We start from the raw sequence: 19,138 nt of genomic DNA on the forward strand, positions 1-19,138 counted from the left end.
TGTTGTCGGAGGGCCTCTCCGGCATGTCACATACCGCAGTACTGGCTCTAGCCAGCAGATGGCGGCATTGTATAATGGCAGAAAGAGAAAGAACCCTAGGAAACCCTGAATCCAAAATTGAATTGCAAAGGGTTAAGTTGGAAACGAGGCCTCATGAGCTTCAGCTCAGAGAAAGGGAGTTTTCTTTAGCAGCATACTGTTTGTCCCCGAAAAAACTGTTATAGAGATGCTGCAATTTGGGAAAAGTTATTTATAAGGAGTCAATAATATTCTGCAGATTCAAGGAATCTTTTGACTTTTTGTATGGTAGTAGTCTTTGACTACTGCCATATTATTTAGGTTATGAGCTTGCTTGTGGTATTGTACCTATGTACTGAGCTTGGTTCTGGTTCAGTATTTATGTACTGAGCTTGGTTCTGGTTCAGTATTTATGTACTGAGCTTGGTTCATGCTGTATTTATGTACTGAGCTTGGTTCTGGTTCAGTATTTATGTACTGAGCTTGGTTCATGCTGTATTTATGTACTGAGCTTGGTTCTGGTGCTATATTTGCGTTATGAGCTTGGTTCTGGTACAGCATGTATTCACTGAGCTGTTCTGGTTGGATATGCTGCTGCTATCTTGCTGCTTTTTGCACAGGCAGAATACAGACAGACTGCCTACTTTTTTTTAAATATTGCAGTCCCAAATAAATTTCCGCAAGTTGCTATCTAACCTTCGGTGGACACTGGTGCTGAACCAACATCTGGTCTGCTCTTCCCAGTTGTCCGATGAGTACTTCCGCATTCTACTCGACGGTGATGGTACAGTTAGAATGTCGCTTGCATCTTTTCCCTTAATTTTTTCTGTCTGTCTGCATGTTTTTTGCAACCGGGGAACCATGGCCCCCCCGAAATAATACTGCATGTTCAAGGGCCTTGCATGGCCGTGCTGGATGAGCAGCTGTCACTCGGCAGATTAGAAGGACCTTCCCCAGGACTGTTCTTCGGAGATCCATATGTTTCTTTTACGGGACTGCGCACAATCCCAGACTTCACAAAAGGTATTTCACTAGTCAGTTGGGATCTCATTGCTTGTTTCTCCGTGCCGTGCCTTTTTAGTTCAGCCAGCAGTCTTGTGTGCCCGGATCACTGTTTGGTAATGACGCACGTTTAATTCAACGGTCTTTCTTGCACTGTCTTTCCGTTCCAAGAAAATCAGTATAGTTTCCAGTAAAGTAATTAGTGTTTCAGAGTACACAGTTCTCCAGCCTCAGGTGTGCTATATGTGCCACTACCTTATGTCACCTCGGCTCCTCCCACAGGCTGAGCTGGTGAAGGTAAACTGTCACATTGTTAACCCTCTGGGATGCTGTAGAATGTTCTAGAATAACTCGCTGCCATCTATAATATAACCTTAAACAAGATTTTAACATATCACATGTAGTCAGGTGTGTATGACTTTGGGGTACCAAACACCTATTTCTGGGTACTATACATTGCCTTCTATGGCAGTTACAGAAGCAGTGCAGCACAGCCCGCTTGATTGTTTCTGCGCTTTCACTCCCCCCTGGCTGCGGTGTACAGAAAGTTAGTCTCATCTTGGCCATGATGGAACAAGAGGAAATACAGTATGTCTTTAATGCAAACCTGTCGTGGGTCAAGATTGGTGTCATCTCTCCTGAAGGAGAGCAACCAAAAAGTGTGTGGAGACACCTATGGGGTAAGTGGGTCAAGGGATGGCATCCAATAGGTGGCGCTGCAGAGGTATTGTTCCATCTTCCTTATTTGCATAAATTACCCAAATTAGCATGCATGGCCATATGTCTCCTCACTTACCTCTCAGGTGTCTTCTCACACCCCTTCTGGGTGCTCTCCTTAGGGAGAGATGATGCCATCTTCTGAGCCACTCGCCCCCTAGGTGTCTCCCCACACTTTGTGGGTGCACTCCTTATGGAGAGATGACACCCCTGTTAACCCATATCTCAGGCCTCTCACCCGCCAAGTCAGAAACCTCTTGCACGCTGATGACGGGCAAACACCCCGAAACAGCTGTCTGTGTATGGATTTCTATCTTGGTTTCCTATTCCCAATCATTGCCTTACAGACTTGTTAAAAAGTCGTACATTGATTTGAAGGAATGCTGCCATCCAATAGGTGGTGCTGCAGAGGTATTGTCCCATCTTCCTTATTTGCATAGGGAACCTGTCAGCATGTTTGAGCCCCATAAACTACATTACGGTAAGGGAATGGGAGGCTGTATGTCAGACTCACCAGTTCCCCCATTACCAGAGATGCGCCCTCGAGAAATCAGCACACAAACACAGACTGACTCCTTTCAGACGGCTCTGTGTGTGCGGTCTCTCATTGATCTCTATGGGATAGCTTGCGCACAGAGATATCTAAAAAGAGTCGTGATGCATGTGCATTCAGATTTCTTGGGGCACAGAGCTGGAATGTGGGACCTGGTGAGCATTAGACACAGCTTTTGGACCCCCATTCCCTCACCCTTGTGCCCCATAATGTAGTTTATAAGGCTCGAACGTGCTGACAAGTTCCCTTTAAAGGGGTTGCCCAGTTGAAAACTATTAATAGCCTATCCCTCGGGATAATTGATCAATAGTAGATTGGTGGGGGTCTGTCACCCGGCATCCCTGTTAATCAGCTGTTCTCTGGGTCAGCATAGTGCTGATTTTTAAAGTAAGCAGACAGCTCCATTCCAACTCTAGTGGGCTGGCTTGTCATTGCAGGCCAAGTTCCCATTCATTTCAATGCCTGCAATACCAAGCTTGGCCACTACAGTGATAACAGGGCTGTCTGCTTCCTGCAGAAATCAGCTCAGTGCTTCGAGAACAGCTAATATGGTGGAGGTCCCTGACAATAGACCCCCATTATTGATGACCGATCCTGAGATTAGGCCATTAATAGCTTACAACTGGACAACCCCTTTAAGTTGGAGATTTTCCATCTTACAAGCCCTTTACACTGGCCAATGATTGTGAACAAGCTTTCATTAGAACCCTCATTCACCAGATCATTGTACTGTATGAACAGAGCAGCGATTGGCCAACGACTGAGCAGACGCTCATTTGTCGCCTGAATGCATCTTTTGTGCAGCCAGAAAAATCCATCGCTCCCTGAGGCACATCACCCCGTGTGAGTAATGATGGAAGTGAATGGTGGACGATCATATGAGCCATCCTCCATGTAGTATGAATTGGCCCGTAATGATTGGTGCTCATTAAACGCCCACATCAGGTAGCGTAAAAGGGCCCATTCAACGGTGCTAATCCGCATGTGGTTACCACTCAAGGTTTCCCCATAGACTCAAAAAGTTACACTTGTTTTCTCCCAAAGATATGCATTTCAAATGCACGTGCAGAAAAAAGTTGTGCCGTACTTCATTTAAGTCAACGGGAAGTGAAATGTGTGCTGTGTGGAAATTCTGCTGTTTGAAGATAGCCTTTGGGTATTTTCACGAACCCAACATCCTTTTTGGAAAAACGCCACTGTAGATTTTGATGCAAAGCCAGAGAGGATCCAGGAGGAAGAAACAGAAATCTAACAAAAGTCTAACAGAAATATAACAGCTATGGTGTTTTTCCAAAAACTGCTGTGCGTGTGAAACCTTCTAAAATGATATGTGGGAGAAATGACTGACCTCCAACCACTGATATAATAAACCTAAGGAGACAATGGTTCTCTACAAGGTCTTCTACAAGGTCGAATGCGGAGGCAATGACTTCACTGGCTATTTACTCCTAGAGCATGACATATCCCGTGAGAAGATCCTCCCTAATGCTCGCTATCTGTTCTTTGAGATTCTTCTGCTCGGTCTTCAGAATTTTTGTTTATTTTTTACTATCAGTAGGACCCTTCAATGAACTTGAGATAATTGGATAGACGGTGGTATCTCCTGAGAAAGGAGACTCTCCCGAGACACAGATACTAGTTTTTAAATGAAATTTGATATATCGACTAATTAAACTCAAGTGTTATAAAAGGCAGGCAGCTGCCAAGTATTCGCACATGTGCCAGGTTAGGAATATCTCGAAAGGTTGACGTTGGTGGTTTTCAGAAACAAAACTCCATAACTAGATAGACAATGGAAAAATAAGTAAACCCTTTGGATTTCGCTGCATTTCTGCATTGATTACTAATAACATGTGATCTAATAGTTACAATATAACTAATAACACACAAGCAATTGTATCGTCCTTGTCTTTTACTGAGCACATTGAGTAAATCAAACAGGGCAGGGAGAAAAAGTCAATGAAGGTCTGTGTTAATGACTCCTCCAAGAGCTAACTGGCAAAAGGTGTTTCCATTAAGGAGATGGGATTGGAAGTGCAGGTTTCACAAGTGCTGTGACTATTAAATAAAGGCATACAAAGCCTGTTTATTGACAAATCTTATTCTTTTCATGAAAAATCCGAATTAAAAAAACAGGACCGTGATCCAGGATAAAACGCGGCCAAGATAGGTAAACAGAAGAATTCACCCACTGTTTCGAGGAGAAGTGAGACACCCGTTACACCCGAAGGTCAGAAATGCCAAAAAACATCCACAAAAAATATCCATCTCCCATCACTAGGACATCTATTTTTTTAAGCACATTCCTGGTAGTGCTCGGGTTTCCTATAGCATTGTCATGGACTGAAAGCGACCGTTGGAAAGCATGGCACTTCCGTTCTAAGATGGTGCTAGCCTACTAATGCGAGTCATGTGGGGGGGGGGGATATTGTAATGCAGGAAGAGAGGGGTCCATAGGGGGAAGTGTAGGAGAGCGACCGGAGGGCAGTTTGCGGTTGTTATTGGATAATATGCATGATGTGTTAGCTTTGTACGAGCAAGGTTTGGGGGTAGGGAGGCAGGTGAGGTAGGGAAGTCAGAGGGTGACGACTGTTCCGGGGATTTCAGGGGTAATGGTCACTGTTCAAACTGAAAAGGATGGGGTGGCGATCCGTTTAGATGATAAGGCAAAAGGGCAAGTTTACATTTGTTTTGAGGGACCTTGGGGGGCATTTAAAAAAGGAAGTAAAAGAAAAAAATTTGGCGGGATGAGTTTATGGAGTTTTTTTTCCCTTTTGCCGTTAGAAAAAATTTAAAAGAATGAACTCAAAAAAGGAGGATGAGGGAAAGAAACAGTGGTGGTTGATTCCGCAGAATTTTCAGAATTGGTTACAGGCTTTTGCAATTTTGGCTAGTGTGATTAGAGAGAAGGCTCCAGAGAATTGTTCAGGGCTTTTTTTTGTTATTTGGATGCTAAAGGGAAAGCGTACCGTACATATGGTGGCCAGACTTGGCTACGGTATGATGAACAGTTTGGTCAGCGAAAGGCGGTTAGGCCAAGTATTAGATGGAACCATAAGGATTAGGGGTTATGGCTGAAAGTGATGGCCCTGGCACGATACGGGCATCCTTTTCAGGGGGAGGCCGGCTCAGGTGGCTCCAGTAGTAGCGCAGGGTGAGGACAACAGGCGGGACAGACAGGAAGTAAAAAGCCAGGACTGTGTTGGCAATTCAAGGAAGTGTAGACTCAGAGTAACATGTAGATTCAAGCTTGTATGTTCGGTGTGCGGAGGTACATCACATGGGTCGGTCTGTTGTTTTCGGCGAGGGAAAGGAAAAGGTGGAAGAAGTGGTGGAAAAATGGATGACACCGGTGAGGCTTCAAAAGATGGGCCCTTATCTAAATAGGTATCTAGATAAGGAAAAAGGATCGCTTTTGCTTAAGGGTTTTGAATACCCCCACCCCCCATCCCAGGGGTACCAAATTCCTTTTTTGTTAAAAAATTTAAAATCAGCATTACAAAATGAGGAGGTGGTGAAGTTGCATAAGGAGGTGCGCTTAGGGAGAATGACGAGGCCGTTTGTTTCCCCACCTTGGGATGATTTGGTTGTTTCGCCGCTTGGGTTTGTACATAAAAAAGAGCCGAAAAAATTGTGACTGATACATCATTTGTCATATCCAAAATGGGCATCAGTGAATGATGCTATAGACCCTGAACTCTGCTCGGGGGTATATACGTAATTTGACGCTGCGGTAAAATAGGTGCGAAAATATGGTAAGGGGGCGCCGTCTGAAAAAACTGATGTAGAATCAGCTTTCCGTTTACTTCTGGTTCATCCGGATAGTTGGCGGTTACTAGGTTGTTATTGGCAGGGTTTGTTTTTTGTTGACAGGTGCTTACCTATGGGTTGTTCCATTTCTTGCGCTTATTTCAAGGCTTTTAGTTCATTTTTGGAGTGGGTCATTTGTGATGTGGCAGGAGTTAGGTCAGTCATCCATTATTTCGATGATTTTTTGTGTAGTGGCCCAGCAAATGAGTCAATTTGCAGCTCTTTGTTGGTAACGATGCAACCGATCGGGTGTCCGGTCATTTTGGTGTCCCATTGGCTCCAGAAAAAACAGAGGAGCTTGTGACGTGCTTGAGTCTTTTGGGAGTTATGATTGATATGGAGGTAATGGAATGCAGGTTGACGCAAGATAAGGTAGAATCGCTTAGGCGATTGGGGAAGAATTTTTCTTTTAAGGATTTGCAATCCTTGTTGGGAAAGCTAAATTTTGGTTGCAGGATCATGCCCATGGGCCAGGTTTTTCTCGAAAAATGGTCCAGGCTACAGCTGGGGTAAAATCGCCTCATCATTTTAGGATTACGTGAAGTTTGAAGGCCGACTTGGAGGTTTGGTTGGCATTTCTCGAGAAATATAGTCGCACGTCGATGGTCATGGAAGCAGGGGTGTATAATGTGGATTGTCAGCTTTTTACTGATCCACCTGGGAGCGCAGGATTCAGAGCTTCTTTGAAAGGGCCATGGTGTGTGGGAGCTTGGCCGGCAGAGTGGGTGGACGCTGGGTTGGTTAGGAATTTAGTGTTGCTGGAATTGTTTCCGATCGTGGTGGCAGTGTCGATTTGGTGAGAGTGGTTTAGAAATAAGAAGGTACGGTTCTATTGTGATAACATGAGAGTTGTACAGGCTATTAATCCGGCGACCGTGCATTCTCGCAGTGGTTGATTTATTGCGTCATTTAGTGTTGTTATGTTTGTCGCTAAATGCATGGGTGGTGGTAGTACATGTCTCACGGGTCAAGAATTCAATAGAAGACTAACTTTCTCGGTTTCAGTGGGTTCGTTTTCGGGCTCTGGTGCTGGAAGTAGATGCAGAAGGAGAGCAATGCCTGCTTGAATGTTGGAGTCTGGTCGACGTTCGGCAGGGCACCGGATTTAAAGGACGCTGGCAGTTGGCACTTGGAAGGCATATGAGTCAGCATGAAAAGAATGGGAGCAATGGGTAGAGAATTTAGGGGATGTGAGGATGGATGAAGATAGAACTGTGGCGTTATGTTGGTTGAGTTAAGCATCTAGTGGGGGTTGGTCTGTAGCGAAGGTTGAACGGATAATGGTGGGTTTGGCCTTCAATTTTAAATTACAGAGGATGCGTCCCCAAATACAAAAGTTGGTGGGGGTTTGATGGGTGTAGATGTGACAGTATTGGGGGATAGGGTAGAGATTTGGCGAAAGTGGTATAAGACAGATCAATTAGGAAGGAGAAAGAGGATTATTTTGGGAAAAGTGCCAGGAGCAGTGATGTGTCCAGTGAGGTGAGTTAGCAGGTTTATGTCAGGTCCATTGGGGGCCCATTATTGAGACATGGGGATGGGTCCTTTTTATCCAAATTTCAATTCATGGCAGTATTGAACAAGGTTTTGGGTATTGAGAATGCTGGGTACTGTTCCCATTCATTTAGGATCGGGGCGGGGACGGAGGCCTCAGAATGGTGTTTGAGCCAGGCAGTGGTGCAAAAAACTGGTTCTTGGGAGTCAAATAGGTACCAGTTGTATGTGTGGCTGTGGTTTAGTGGTTCGGATTAAGGTGGTTCTTATTAAGAAGGCAGTGGCAATAAGAGATTTCGGGGTTGTTATAATGTTACACCGTAGTGTCACAAATTTAGTTTTTCTAACAGGTTGAGGGCCGACTTTGGTATGGATCCTTGGGCACTCGTTCATCTTCTGGGTGGCGGAGCGTGCAATGGTTCGATCAGAAAGCCGTCAGTTGGGTTTTTCTCGAAGAGATGTCATTGTGCGATGGATGGATATTAGGGGAATGATGTGAGCAAAAGTTTTGCGGAGGTGACATCTTATGCAGAATTGGATAGAGCCCTGGACATTTTGGTCCTGCATGCTGGGGGCAACGATTTGGGTGAACGACCTGAAAGAGACGATTGTAAGGACATTCATGATTTTTTGCGGTTGCGCAGACTGTTCCCTGGAATAATCATAGTGTGGTCAGAGATGCTGCCCAGAAAAACATGGAGGATTGCCAAGTCCGTAGAAAAGATTAATAAAGCCTGGATCAGGATAAAGAGGCACATATCTGCATTTCTAGCGCAAAATGGGGGTGGGGGGGTGACATGTTAATTTAAAAGGGGGAGAAGGTGGTTTCTGGCTAAGGGATGGGGTACAATTAAATGACTTTGGAATGGATATGTGGGCACTGGCCATACAGGTGGAAATAAAGAGAGTGCTGCAGTTGTAGGTGGCTGTGCAGACTTAGGTGGCAAGTCATGCTGGCTGTGGCAAGTGGGGGGGTCCTTGGAGGTGGGTTTTTTAATATTGGGTGTAGGGAGTTTTGGTGGGTATGGCCTCAAAAATATTGGGAGAAATACAGCAGACGACCTACAGAAGAATCTACAAACTGCAAAGCCTCTGTTCATGTGTCCACTACTAGAAAACAGTGACGAAGAACGGTGTCCATGGAAGTTACCAAGAAGAAAGACAGTTCTGTCAAAAAATGTATTGTGGCCTGTCTCATCTTCAACCAAAAACATTGATCACCGCACTTAACCCTTTACATGTTTACAGGGACACTGCATAAATTCTAAGCATACCCGATTATTAGTATTGTACCTGGTTTTGCTTTAACGTGGACACTAATTTCTGTAAGGTAATGTTCTCTTCTTCCAGCTCGGTGTAATCTTGGAGGAGTCTGGCCTCCCGGAACTTGTACTCTCGGATCTCCTCCTTCATTCTCATCCTCTGCAGCTCCAAAATTTCATTTGTCTACAGAAGAAAAAGGAAAAAAAGGAAAAATATTATACAACTACCCATAACTGCTGGTAGACATTCCTGCCAACACTTTTCTCAGGGAAATCAATAGGATTCGACAGACCGTATTCTTACAGCTTCTACTGCTATTACTGTTAGTGGACAGCCGGCCAGACCCCAAACATCTCATGCTGAGTGCAGTCTAATGTTTATGTCCAGTATATACAGGCCTCATGCACTTGGCAGCACCCGATGCCCAGAGCCTATAGGGCGGCACATGGAAGCCATATCCCCCCTATTACGAAGCTGTAAGGCCTCCATGTGCTGCCATATAGGCTCATGCAGATGCCATATCTACAGGGCTATGCAATGCTTCTAGGGAACAGTACAGTATCTGAAGGCTTATGTATCTGTATGGGTGCCATATTATGGCTCTGTACAGGTAAGATGAAGTGCAATCGCAAATACGGCCATCATTATAGATCCCACTGCTCTCCAACTTGTGCTTGGGTCTAATTAGGTTTGGGACTGTTTTAGACACTAATGAAGTCCAAAACTGGTGCCGGGATTTGATTATGTCTTGGACTAGTGCTGGGTCTGAAGAAGTCTTAGACTAGTGCTGGGGTCTGAAGAAGTCTTAGACTAGTGCTGGGGTCTGAAGAAGTCTTAGACTAGTGCTGGGTCTGAAGAAGTCTTGGACTAGAGCTGGAGTCTGATGAAGCCTTGGACCAGTGCTGGGGTCTGATGAAGCCTTGGACCAGTGCTGGGGTCTGATGAAGCCTTGGACCAGTGCTGGGGTCTGATGAAGCCTTGGACCAGTGCTGGGGTCTGATGATGTCTGGGGCATCTGATGAGGTCTGGACAGGTGCTGGGTTGTAAAGTCTATGACTGATGAGGGGATTTAATCAATTCTGGGACTGGTGTTGGAGACTAAGGAAGTCTGTAACTAGAGTTGGGGTCAGAGGGCTTAGTCACACGGGCGCCAATGCGCCCGTGGGACTGACAACTTACTGCAGGAAGAAGACAGCCGCACTTCAGGACGGACGGCAATGAAGACGGTCACATGTTCTTTCTTCCGGCGCTGCAGAGACGTCCGTCCTGTAGTGCGGCTGTCTTCTTCCTGCAGTAACACGGGCGCCAATACGCCAGTGTGACTAAGCTCTCAAGAGGTCTTGGATGGTGCTGGAGACTGATAGAGTCTTGGACTGGTGCTAGGATCTAATGAAATCTAAGACCGATGCTGGGGTCTAATGAAGTCTAGGACTGTTGGGATTCTAATGAAGCCTAGAACCGGTACAGGGGTGTGAAGTCTGAGACTCATTCTTGGATTGGTTGAAGTCCTGGGCTAATATTAGGCCCTTTTTTCACAGAACTAACATTCAAAAATCAGTGAATTGTGCGAATTTGAATGTTAATCATTCAGTGTTCACACGGCCGACGGTTGCATGACCAAAGAGAATTTGTTCGCTTCTCGTTCATCGTTTATTTTAGGTAGGCATAAAAATAATGGTTGGCATTTTTAGATGTCGTTGCGTTTGAACGATTGTTCAGTCTTCTCATTCACTGTATCATTGAATGTGAATGACTAAACAATTTGAAAATGCCATTCCAAACAAAATTGTAAACGGGCTGCATGAGGGAACAAGCAAACCCTGCCAGCGCTCATGCCAATGATTTATCAGAGAAGTCGCGCCCGAGCCCCGGCAGCGGCGGACAGGTGAGTATATGTCTTTTTTACACAAACCAGGGATGATTTTTCAGGGAAGGGCTTATATTTAAAGCCCTTCCCCGAAAATCACTGCAGGGGTTGATGATAGCCCATCGCTTTCAATAGGGCTGCCTGCAGCAGCCGCGGTCCCATTGAATGCAATGGGAGAACATTGGATCCTCTGCACAGCTGTCACCGCAAACTATAACATAGACAGAAACCAAAAAAAACAGAAGAAGAGCGTAATACAAAAGATCCGAGAAAAGAAAGTCCCTCTGTATTCAGTGATAAACATCTAGGAAAATATAGCGCAAATCTGTTAAAGCCGCGACCTTGTGGTTTATCAATGTGGCTGGAGTACGCCAAGCCCCTCTGTAAGACCCCCAGCACACTACATGCGGAATCCCGCAGCAGATTTCGGCTCTGGCTACAGTAGCGTCCGTGCGTACCCGCTCTATCGGCTTCTTTTCTGTACTGCGGATGGACCTGGCAGCACATGCGGAGTACTTTTTTTCACATTTTTTTCCCGCGCCGGCACTGGGAATCTATTTCCCATAGCAAGCGTATTGCGTGAAAAATATGCTGCAGCACGGAATTCCATCAGACGGTAGAAATCTTCAAAATAACTTCTAATGCTTAAATAGAGGCAGCTGTCATCTTTCCCGAGCGCCGGACGCAGGTAAACTGCCCCTCCCCCCCTTCTCCCTTTTTTTCAGCCCCCATAGGAGTCTATGGGAGCTTCCAGCATTTTTCAGCAAAAGATAGGTCGAGGCCTACCTTTTAGCACAGCAAAGAATCAGCGACGCTTTGATGGTGCAATTTTTTCATGCGTCCGTAAATCAGCTAGGGCTTCAACAGATGAACATATGCACAAATATGCTTGCCGCAACGCCGCGCACTTGCGTGTGGACAGGGTTTGGAGAGGGCAATAATGCGACTGGTGCGTGCGTGTCAGCTCGTAGTACTGCAATTTTTGCATTCGTAGGGCCAGTGGAATAGAATGGCTAATAAAGACTAACAAGGGCCCTCCGGCTTACTTTTCGTGCGTTTTGCGCAGTGTCACACATTCCCCTTGTTTTTTTTTAACCTGCCGTAAACTTCTATGGCATTCGGCTGCGTAAAATGCAGAGAATTAGGTCCCATCTTTTCACGCACGCAGGGATTGCGATTGAAAAACACGCTTATGAGAAAAAACCCCATTAAAATTTTAACTCGCCAGAAAAGGCGCGCACACATGTTCGTCGGTTTAAGCTCCTAGGCCTCATGTCCACGGGGAAATTAAGAATTAAAATCCAGAGCGTTTTTCCCGCACGCGGATCCGCGCCCCATAGGGATGCATTGGACACCCGCAGGTAGTTAAATACCTGCGGATGTCATTTTTCCCGTCAGGCGTGGGTCCCGCGTGCAGGAAAAAATCCGGACCATGCTCCATTTTCGTGCGGGTCTCCCGCGGGGACGGCTCCCGCAGGCTTCTATTGAAGCCAATGGAAGCCGTCCGGATCCGCGGGAGACCCGTACCAGAATTAAACTCACCTGCTCCAGATGGTACGGGTCTTCCCTTCTTCGCTGCCTGATCTTCTTTCTTCGCGGCCGCATCTTCTTTCTTTGGCCCGGTGGATGTGCCCGGCGCATGCGTGCGGCACACAGCCGGCGTGCCGAGCACATCCGCCGGGCCTAAGAAAGAAGATTCGGCCGCGAAGAAGGGAAGACCTGCACGGTCCGCAGCAGGTGAGTTTATTCTTATTTTCAGCCCTCATGTCCGCGGGGCAGGATTCTCCATGGAGAATCTATAGCGGGCCTGATTTTCCCCGTGGACATGAGGCCTTAGGGTCCTCTTACACCAAACGATAGCGCCTACGAGGCAGAGGTGGCAGCAGTGCGCGAAGAAGTGCAATAGGTGGACACGAGAGTCGCCACAGTAGAGACATCCTTGACAAATGTGGCAAATAAAGTGAACGCTCAAGAAGCTGTATTACAGACTCATGCCCTCCAAATACAATATCTGATGGAGTCGCTGGACGACGTGGGGAACAGAGGGAGAAGGAACAACATCCGAGTCCGGGGCATACCGGAAGCAATAGAGCCACAACACCTGGAGGACGCTCTGCGCCGCCTCTTTAACCTCATCTTAGAAGTCCCATCAGACACCCCGCTGGAGCTGGATCGTGCCCACAGGTCTTTAGGCCCTAGAGTAACAGACCCAGATCGGCCACGGGACGTTATCTGCCGGGTCCATAAATATAAGGTGAAGGAAGCTATAATGAAGAGGGCAGGGGAGGTCAACCCCATACAATTCCAAGGCAGGCACGTACAGCTGCTCGTAGACCTATCACGACTCACCCAGCTGAAGATGAAATCCCTGCGCCCTCTACTGGATGCCCTTCATCAGCACAACATAGCCTACACCTGGGGGTTCCCATTCAACCTGCAAGTCCGACGTGGGGGGCAGCTAATAGTACTGCGAAATCCAGGGTATGTTGCCAACTTCAGCGCAGCTCTGGACGTCCCCACTCCGACAATTCAAGATTGGCCACCCCTCCTGCCCCCGCCGCCTGTGGGAGAAGCCCCCCGACTGCAAAGAGAGAATAGAGGAAGAAGGAGAGGGGATGGAACAGGCAGACGTCGTAGATCCTGTAGCCCCCTCCACTGATAAAAGACACTCCTAAATCTACAAAACATCAAAGAGACGGGAGAACTGGAAGAACCCACGACCCTACCTGAATCTGCGCACCTTTCACTGCTAAGCAAGCAGCATCCACAACGAGAGAAAAGTTCCAGATTACCCCTCCATCTTGTCAGTCCTCTTTCTCCCTCCCTTGTATCTCTTGCTCCTTCTCTTCCCATCCATATAGACTTTCCATATAGACTTGTCAACATCGAGGAGCGGCGGCCTGCGATACTCCACACATCGCGGAGGGGATGGAGAAAGGAAGACCTCGGCACACAAGAGTCTCCAAGTCCTCGGCATTGGCATACAGGAGGAGGACTATGCATCGCCACACCAGAAGCCGGCGAGGGGAACGTCCGGATGGACAACTTACACAATGCCCACACACAGTTAGTGATAGGCTTCAGCAGCTTAGCAGCGGTAGGAACAAGTTGGTGCAACGCAGGGGATAGGTGGACATAGGGGTCAGTGGGATCGAGTTCTTATTAGTCAAACCATCATAGTTATAATGTTATCCTTGCCCATTAAAACTACCTAGCTAGATAATATGATAGCGCCTGATATAGCCAGTTTTCAACAACGCAACATTTCTCCAGGATGAAGGGGAGCTCCGTCCATTAGAAAGTCCACTACCCACTAGATCCCAACTACACAAGCCGAAGGTCCAAGTTGCAGGAGACACACTTCAAAGTAGAGCATGTCCCTGCCATACGAGATAGGTACTACTCGCATTGGTTCCACAGCGCCAACCCCGACAACCGGGCGGGTGGGGTCTCTATCGCGATACATAGGTCCCTAGCTCACCACCTCCTAGAAACAAAAATAGATCCTCAGGGACGATACGTCCTCATTAAAGGGGTTGTCCCGCGATAGCAAGTGGGGGTATACACTTCTGTATGGCCATATTAATGCACTTTGTAATATACATCGTGCATTAATTATGAGCCATACAGAAGTTATTCACTTACCTGTTCCGTTGCTGGCGTCCCCGTCGCCATGGTGCCGTCTAATTTCAGTGTCTAATCGCCCGATTAGACGCGCTTGCGCAGATGGGTCTTTTCCCTTCGGCTCGGTCCGGCAGCAGCGGCGTTCTGGCTCCGCCCCTTCTGCGTGTCATCGCGTCGCTCCGCCCCGTCACATGTGCCGATTCCAGCCTCCTGATTGGATGGAATCGGCACATGTGACGGGGCGGAGCTACGCGATGACGCGTACAAGGGGGCGGAGCCAGAACGCCGCTGCTGCCGGACCGAGCCGAAGGGAAAAGACCCATCTGCGCAAGCGTGTCTAATCGGGCGATTAGACGCTGAAATTAGACGGCACCATTGCGAAGGGGAACGCTAGCAACGGAGCAGGTAAGTGAATAACTTCTGTATGGCTCATAATTAATGCACGATGTATATTACAAAGTGCATTAATATGGCCATACAGAAGTGTATACCCCCCACTTGCTGCCGCGGGACAACCCCTTTAAGTTGATAATAGGAACTACTAAACTCACAATCGTATTGGTACGCACCGAACCAACAACAGGCTGTAGCTGACCAAGCCTTCCTGAATGTGGTGACAAAGTTTGCGGAAGGGGTTGTTGTGGCCGGTGGGGACTACAATATGACCTTCAACCCAGATATAGATTCCTTGGCAGGCAAGGACAATGTTCCCTTTGGACAACTGCGGACCTTTAAAAACTCAATCCATGCACTACAGCTGATAGATATATGGCGTATCCTACATCCACAGGATAAGGATTACACCTTCTTTTCACACCCACATAATTTCTATAGTCACATAGTCTACTTCTGGGACACCATGTCTTGTCGTAGCAGCCTAGGGCCGCAATAGGGGATATGGTGTGGTCGGACCGCGCTCCTGTATTCCTGACCCTGACACTGCCAGATCAAACAGATCGCCAGTGAACATGGAGCTTTAATGACAACATGGAGGTTTAATGACAACCTCCTGAAGGATAGTGTATGTGAAGCAAAAGTCAAAGAGCAGATAGAGACGTTCTTGAGACACATGCCACAGACACCACTCCGGCCCCTATTCAATGGGAGGCACTGAAGTGCGTCTTGAGGGGCACGCTAATCAAACATGGCTCCCAACTCAAAAAAGAAAGGGCCATTACGATTACTAAACTCCTTAAGCAGATTCCCACCCTGGAGTCTGAACATATTAACCCCTCTCACCAGACACTCTGGCAGACCTGGTCCGCGTCAGGAAAGGGCTGAAATCAAAATTAGACCAGGCATAAGAAACCAATACAAGCGCTTTCAATATGAACATTCCAATAAAGCGGGCAAACCCTTGTCCCGTCTGATCCATCCAAGGGCGGCGCAGACATTAACTTCTCGAATCAACAATGTGACGGGCACCGACACGTATAACCCCACAGAATTCCTGCATATATTCCAGAAATACTGTTCCCAGCTTTACAACCTCAAGGGACAATTCGCAGACATGAACCAAACCTTACTAAAAGACCGAATCTCTAAATATGTAACAGAGATGGCCCTGCCGGTAATAAGGTCTGGCTCCAGAGACACGTTGGAAGGGGACATCACAGTAGAGGAGATAGAGGAGGTTATCAAAAGTACCCTGGCAGTGAAAAGCCCAGGGCCCGACGGCTTCACCCCCGCCTTCTACAAATTTCTCAGACAGCAGCTTCCCCCTTTCTAGCCAGGGCTTTCTCCGCGGTCTCCCAGGAATCCCCCTTCCCACAACAGGCCCTTGAGGCACACATAAGCGTAATTCAAAAACCGGGAAAAGACCCCACAGTCTCCACTAACTATAGGCCGATCTCACTGATTAACATTGACATAACAATCTATGCTAAGGTCCTGGCCAACAGGCTTTCTTCATATCTCCCGAATATAGACACGGACCAGGTGGGCTTTATTAGAGGGAGAGAAGCCAGAGACAATGTAATTAAACTCGCTCTTGTGGCCAAGGCTCGGGATGGTGTTAATCCAATGTGTCTGTAGATGCGGAGAAGGCCTTCGACAGGGTTCACTGGGAGTTTCTTGCGGCAACCCTTAAACAGATAGGGCTAGGTCCTAAATTCTTGACTAGAATACTCGCTATTTACGCTTGCCCCACGGCCAGGGTTAGGATAAACGGCACACTCTCCTCCTCCATCCATATTGGGAATGGTACCAGGCAGGGCTGCCCCCTGTCCCCTCTGTTATACATCTTGGTGATGGAGTATCTAGCGACTGCAATCAGAAACAATCCGAACATCAGTGGATTGACTGTGGGGGGATCCATTATAAAGCAGCCTTATACACCGACGATCTATTGTTATTAGGGATGAGCGAGTATACTCGCTAAGGCACTACTCGCTCGAGTAATGTGCCTTAGCCGAGTATCTCCCCGCTCGTCCCGAAAGATTCGGGTGCCGCCGCGGGGCGGGGAGCTGCGGGGGAGAGCAGGGAGGAACGGAGGGGAGATCTCTCTCTCCCGCCCGCTCTCCCCTGCTCCCCGCCGCAACTCAGCTGTCAGCTGCGGCGGCACCCGAATCTTTCGGGACGAGCGGGGAGATACTCGGCTAAGGCACATTACTCGAGCGAGTAGTGCCTTAACGAGTATACTCGCTCATCCCTAATTATTATATATCACCCAACCGCGCATCAGCCTTCCCTCCTTGATTGAAGAATTCGAAAGATTTGGCCACCTATCCAATTTTAAAATTAACTACAGCAAAACTGAAGCCCTAAATATATCCCTGGGCCCAGAAACAAAAAAACACATAATAGAACACTATCCCTTTAAGAGGCCACAAAATATCCTGGAATACATATCCCAACAGATCACTCTAAGCTATTCTCCATGAACTACTCCATCCCGCTGGACCGCACTCTAAAAGACCTCTCTGCCTACTCCACCAGAGTCTTGTCATGGTTTGGGAGGATACATACCATTAAAATGGACGTCCTTCCCCGATTCTCATACATTTTCCAGGCCATCCCGAACATTTTTTAACAAACTGAAGTCGGCACTGATGAGATTCGTTTGGGGGGGACAGAGACCGCGGGTGGTTATGTGCACATTGTCGTATCCCAAATCAAAAGGAGGGGCAGGCTTGCCTGACTTTAAAAGGATCATACGGCGGCGGGTCTTACGCATCTTCTAGACTGGCACTATCACACCAACAATAAACAATGGATAGCATTGGAGCAACCCGATTGTACAGTTCCCCTGAGGCTACTCCCATTGGTGAAAAAAGAGGATAGGGCTCAATCCGTAGGTTCCAACTATCTCCTAAGGGGTACACTCAGATTATGGGAACTACAAATCCGTCAACGGACCCTGTCCAGAGAGAATAGTCCTCTGCCACCATTATTTGATAATCCAGCTTTTCCGCTAGACAGGGCGCAAGATCGATTTCTGGGTTGGGAGAATAAGGAGGATACCAGGGTCCAGCAGGTTCTGGGCGGACAACCAATGCCCTTTCTTCAACAACTCAAACGCCAATTCGGAGATACTCGTATCTCCTGGCTCGAATACTTCCAGTTAGGCTCCTTCCTTGTGCCTTGGGAAGGAAGCAGTACCCGGCCTGGAACTGACACCCTTTGAGGAGTTGTTTGAGTTGCGGTCCCCTCCGGAGCATGTTTTGTTGCACATGTATGGTCTTCTGATGCAGGAGCTTAGTCGCACGAGCCCAAGTTTCAAATGGGCCTGGGAACAGGAGCTGGGGGAAGAAATCACACAGAGCGACTGGCAAAAGTCCTTTATTTTCACACACAAGTTGACCATGGTACGCGCTGCTCAGGAGAAAGGGTGCAAGGTGTTGGCTAGATGGTACAGATCCCCGACGCGACTCCACATGATATTCCCTGCGGTGTCGGATATGTGTTGGCGCTGTGGGACTGATAGAGGCACTCTGATACACGTCTGGTGATAAATTGCGCCCCTTCTGGGACAGGGTGTTTGCCACCTATAACTCGATGTGCAGAATATCCATGAACAACACTCCGCGGATAGCCCTCCTCTCCATTCTACCGGGCTCAATTAGCGCTCAAAAGGGAGATCTGCTCCCTTTCTGTATTGCAGCAACCAGAGCAGTCATCCCTCGCCACTGGCGAACCACACAAGTCGCCCCATGAAGGAGTGGCAACAAGAAATGGTGTATCTCAACCATATGGAGGAGCTATGCGCGGAGCACTCTGGAGAACCCGAAAAACAAAGGAAAAGATATAGAGAAACCTGGCGACCCTGGATTATGTTTGAGTCCTCTACGGAGTTCACTGGCCTGTTTCAATAGACCTATCCATGAGCCTTGAGGGGGACACAGGTCCATCAGACTAAGGGACCGACATGAATGTGCTCAAGGTGCCCCCTCCCCCACCCCCTTTTTTCTTTCTCTCGCCCTTGGTTTTTGTGTATGTGTGTTACTGTTGGAGCGCCTTACTATTCTGTCATACCTTTTTTTTTTTTTTCTTTCCCTTTTCCATTGAAGGGATTTCTATTTTCCTAACTGTAACATTCTATTATAATGGGCCCACCCCAAATCCTCCTTAGTTTTGCACCTATATAGTGAAAGAATAGACGTCTGAGGGGGGCGGCGGTCTGGGGGTCTATATTCGGGCCAGACGTTCTATTTGTTTTATTTGTTGCTAATTTAAAGATTTGCCTAATTTTTGTACAATGTGAATTGAAGGTCCTGCGAGACGTCTACTGCTATTCCTTAATGTCTGTGAAATATTTGAAAAAAGGGAATAAAAAGAGATTAAACATAAAA

At 47.4% G+C, this 19,138-nt stretch overlaps 1 protein-coding gene across 1 annotated transcript in view; it reads right to left on the reverse strand.

Moving 5' to 3' along the window:
• BICD1 (BICD cargo adaptor 1) overlaps positions 1-19,138 on the reverse strand; it is a 191,255-nt gene that overhangs the window by 65,525 nt on the left and 106,592 nt on the right. Inside the window, exon 3 of the mRNA XM_066590227.1 lies at positions 8,888-9,040. Within this exon, the coding sequence (XP_066446324.1) occupies positions 8,888-9,040 (153 nt within the window). The remainder of the gene's footprint in view (positions 1-8,887; positions 9,041-19,138) is intronic.

Source organism: Eleutherodactylus coqui, chromosome 2, assembly GCF_035609145.1.
Source record: "Eleutherodactylus coqui strain aEleCoq1 chromosome 2, aEleCoq1.hap1, whole genome shotgun sequence".
Taxonomy (NCBI): Eukaryota; Metazoa; Chordata; class Amphibia; order Anura; family Eleutherodactylidae; genus Eleutherodactylus; species Eleutherodactylus coqui.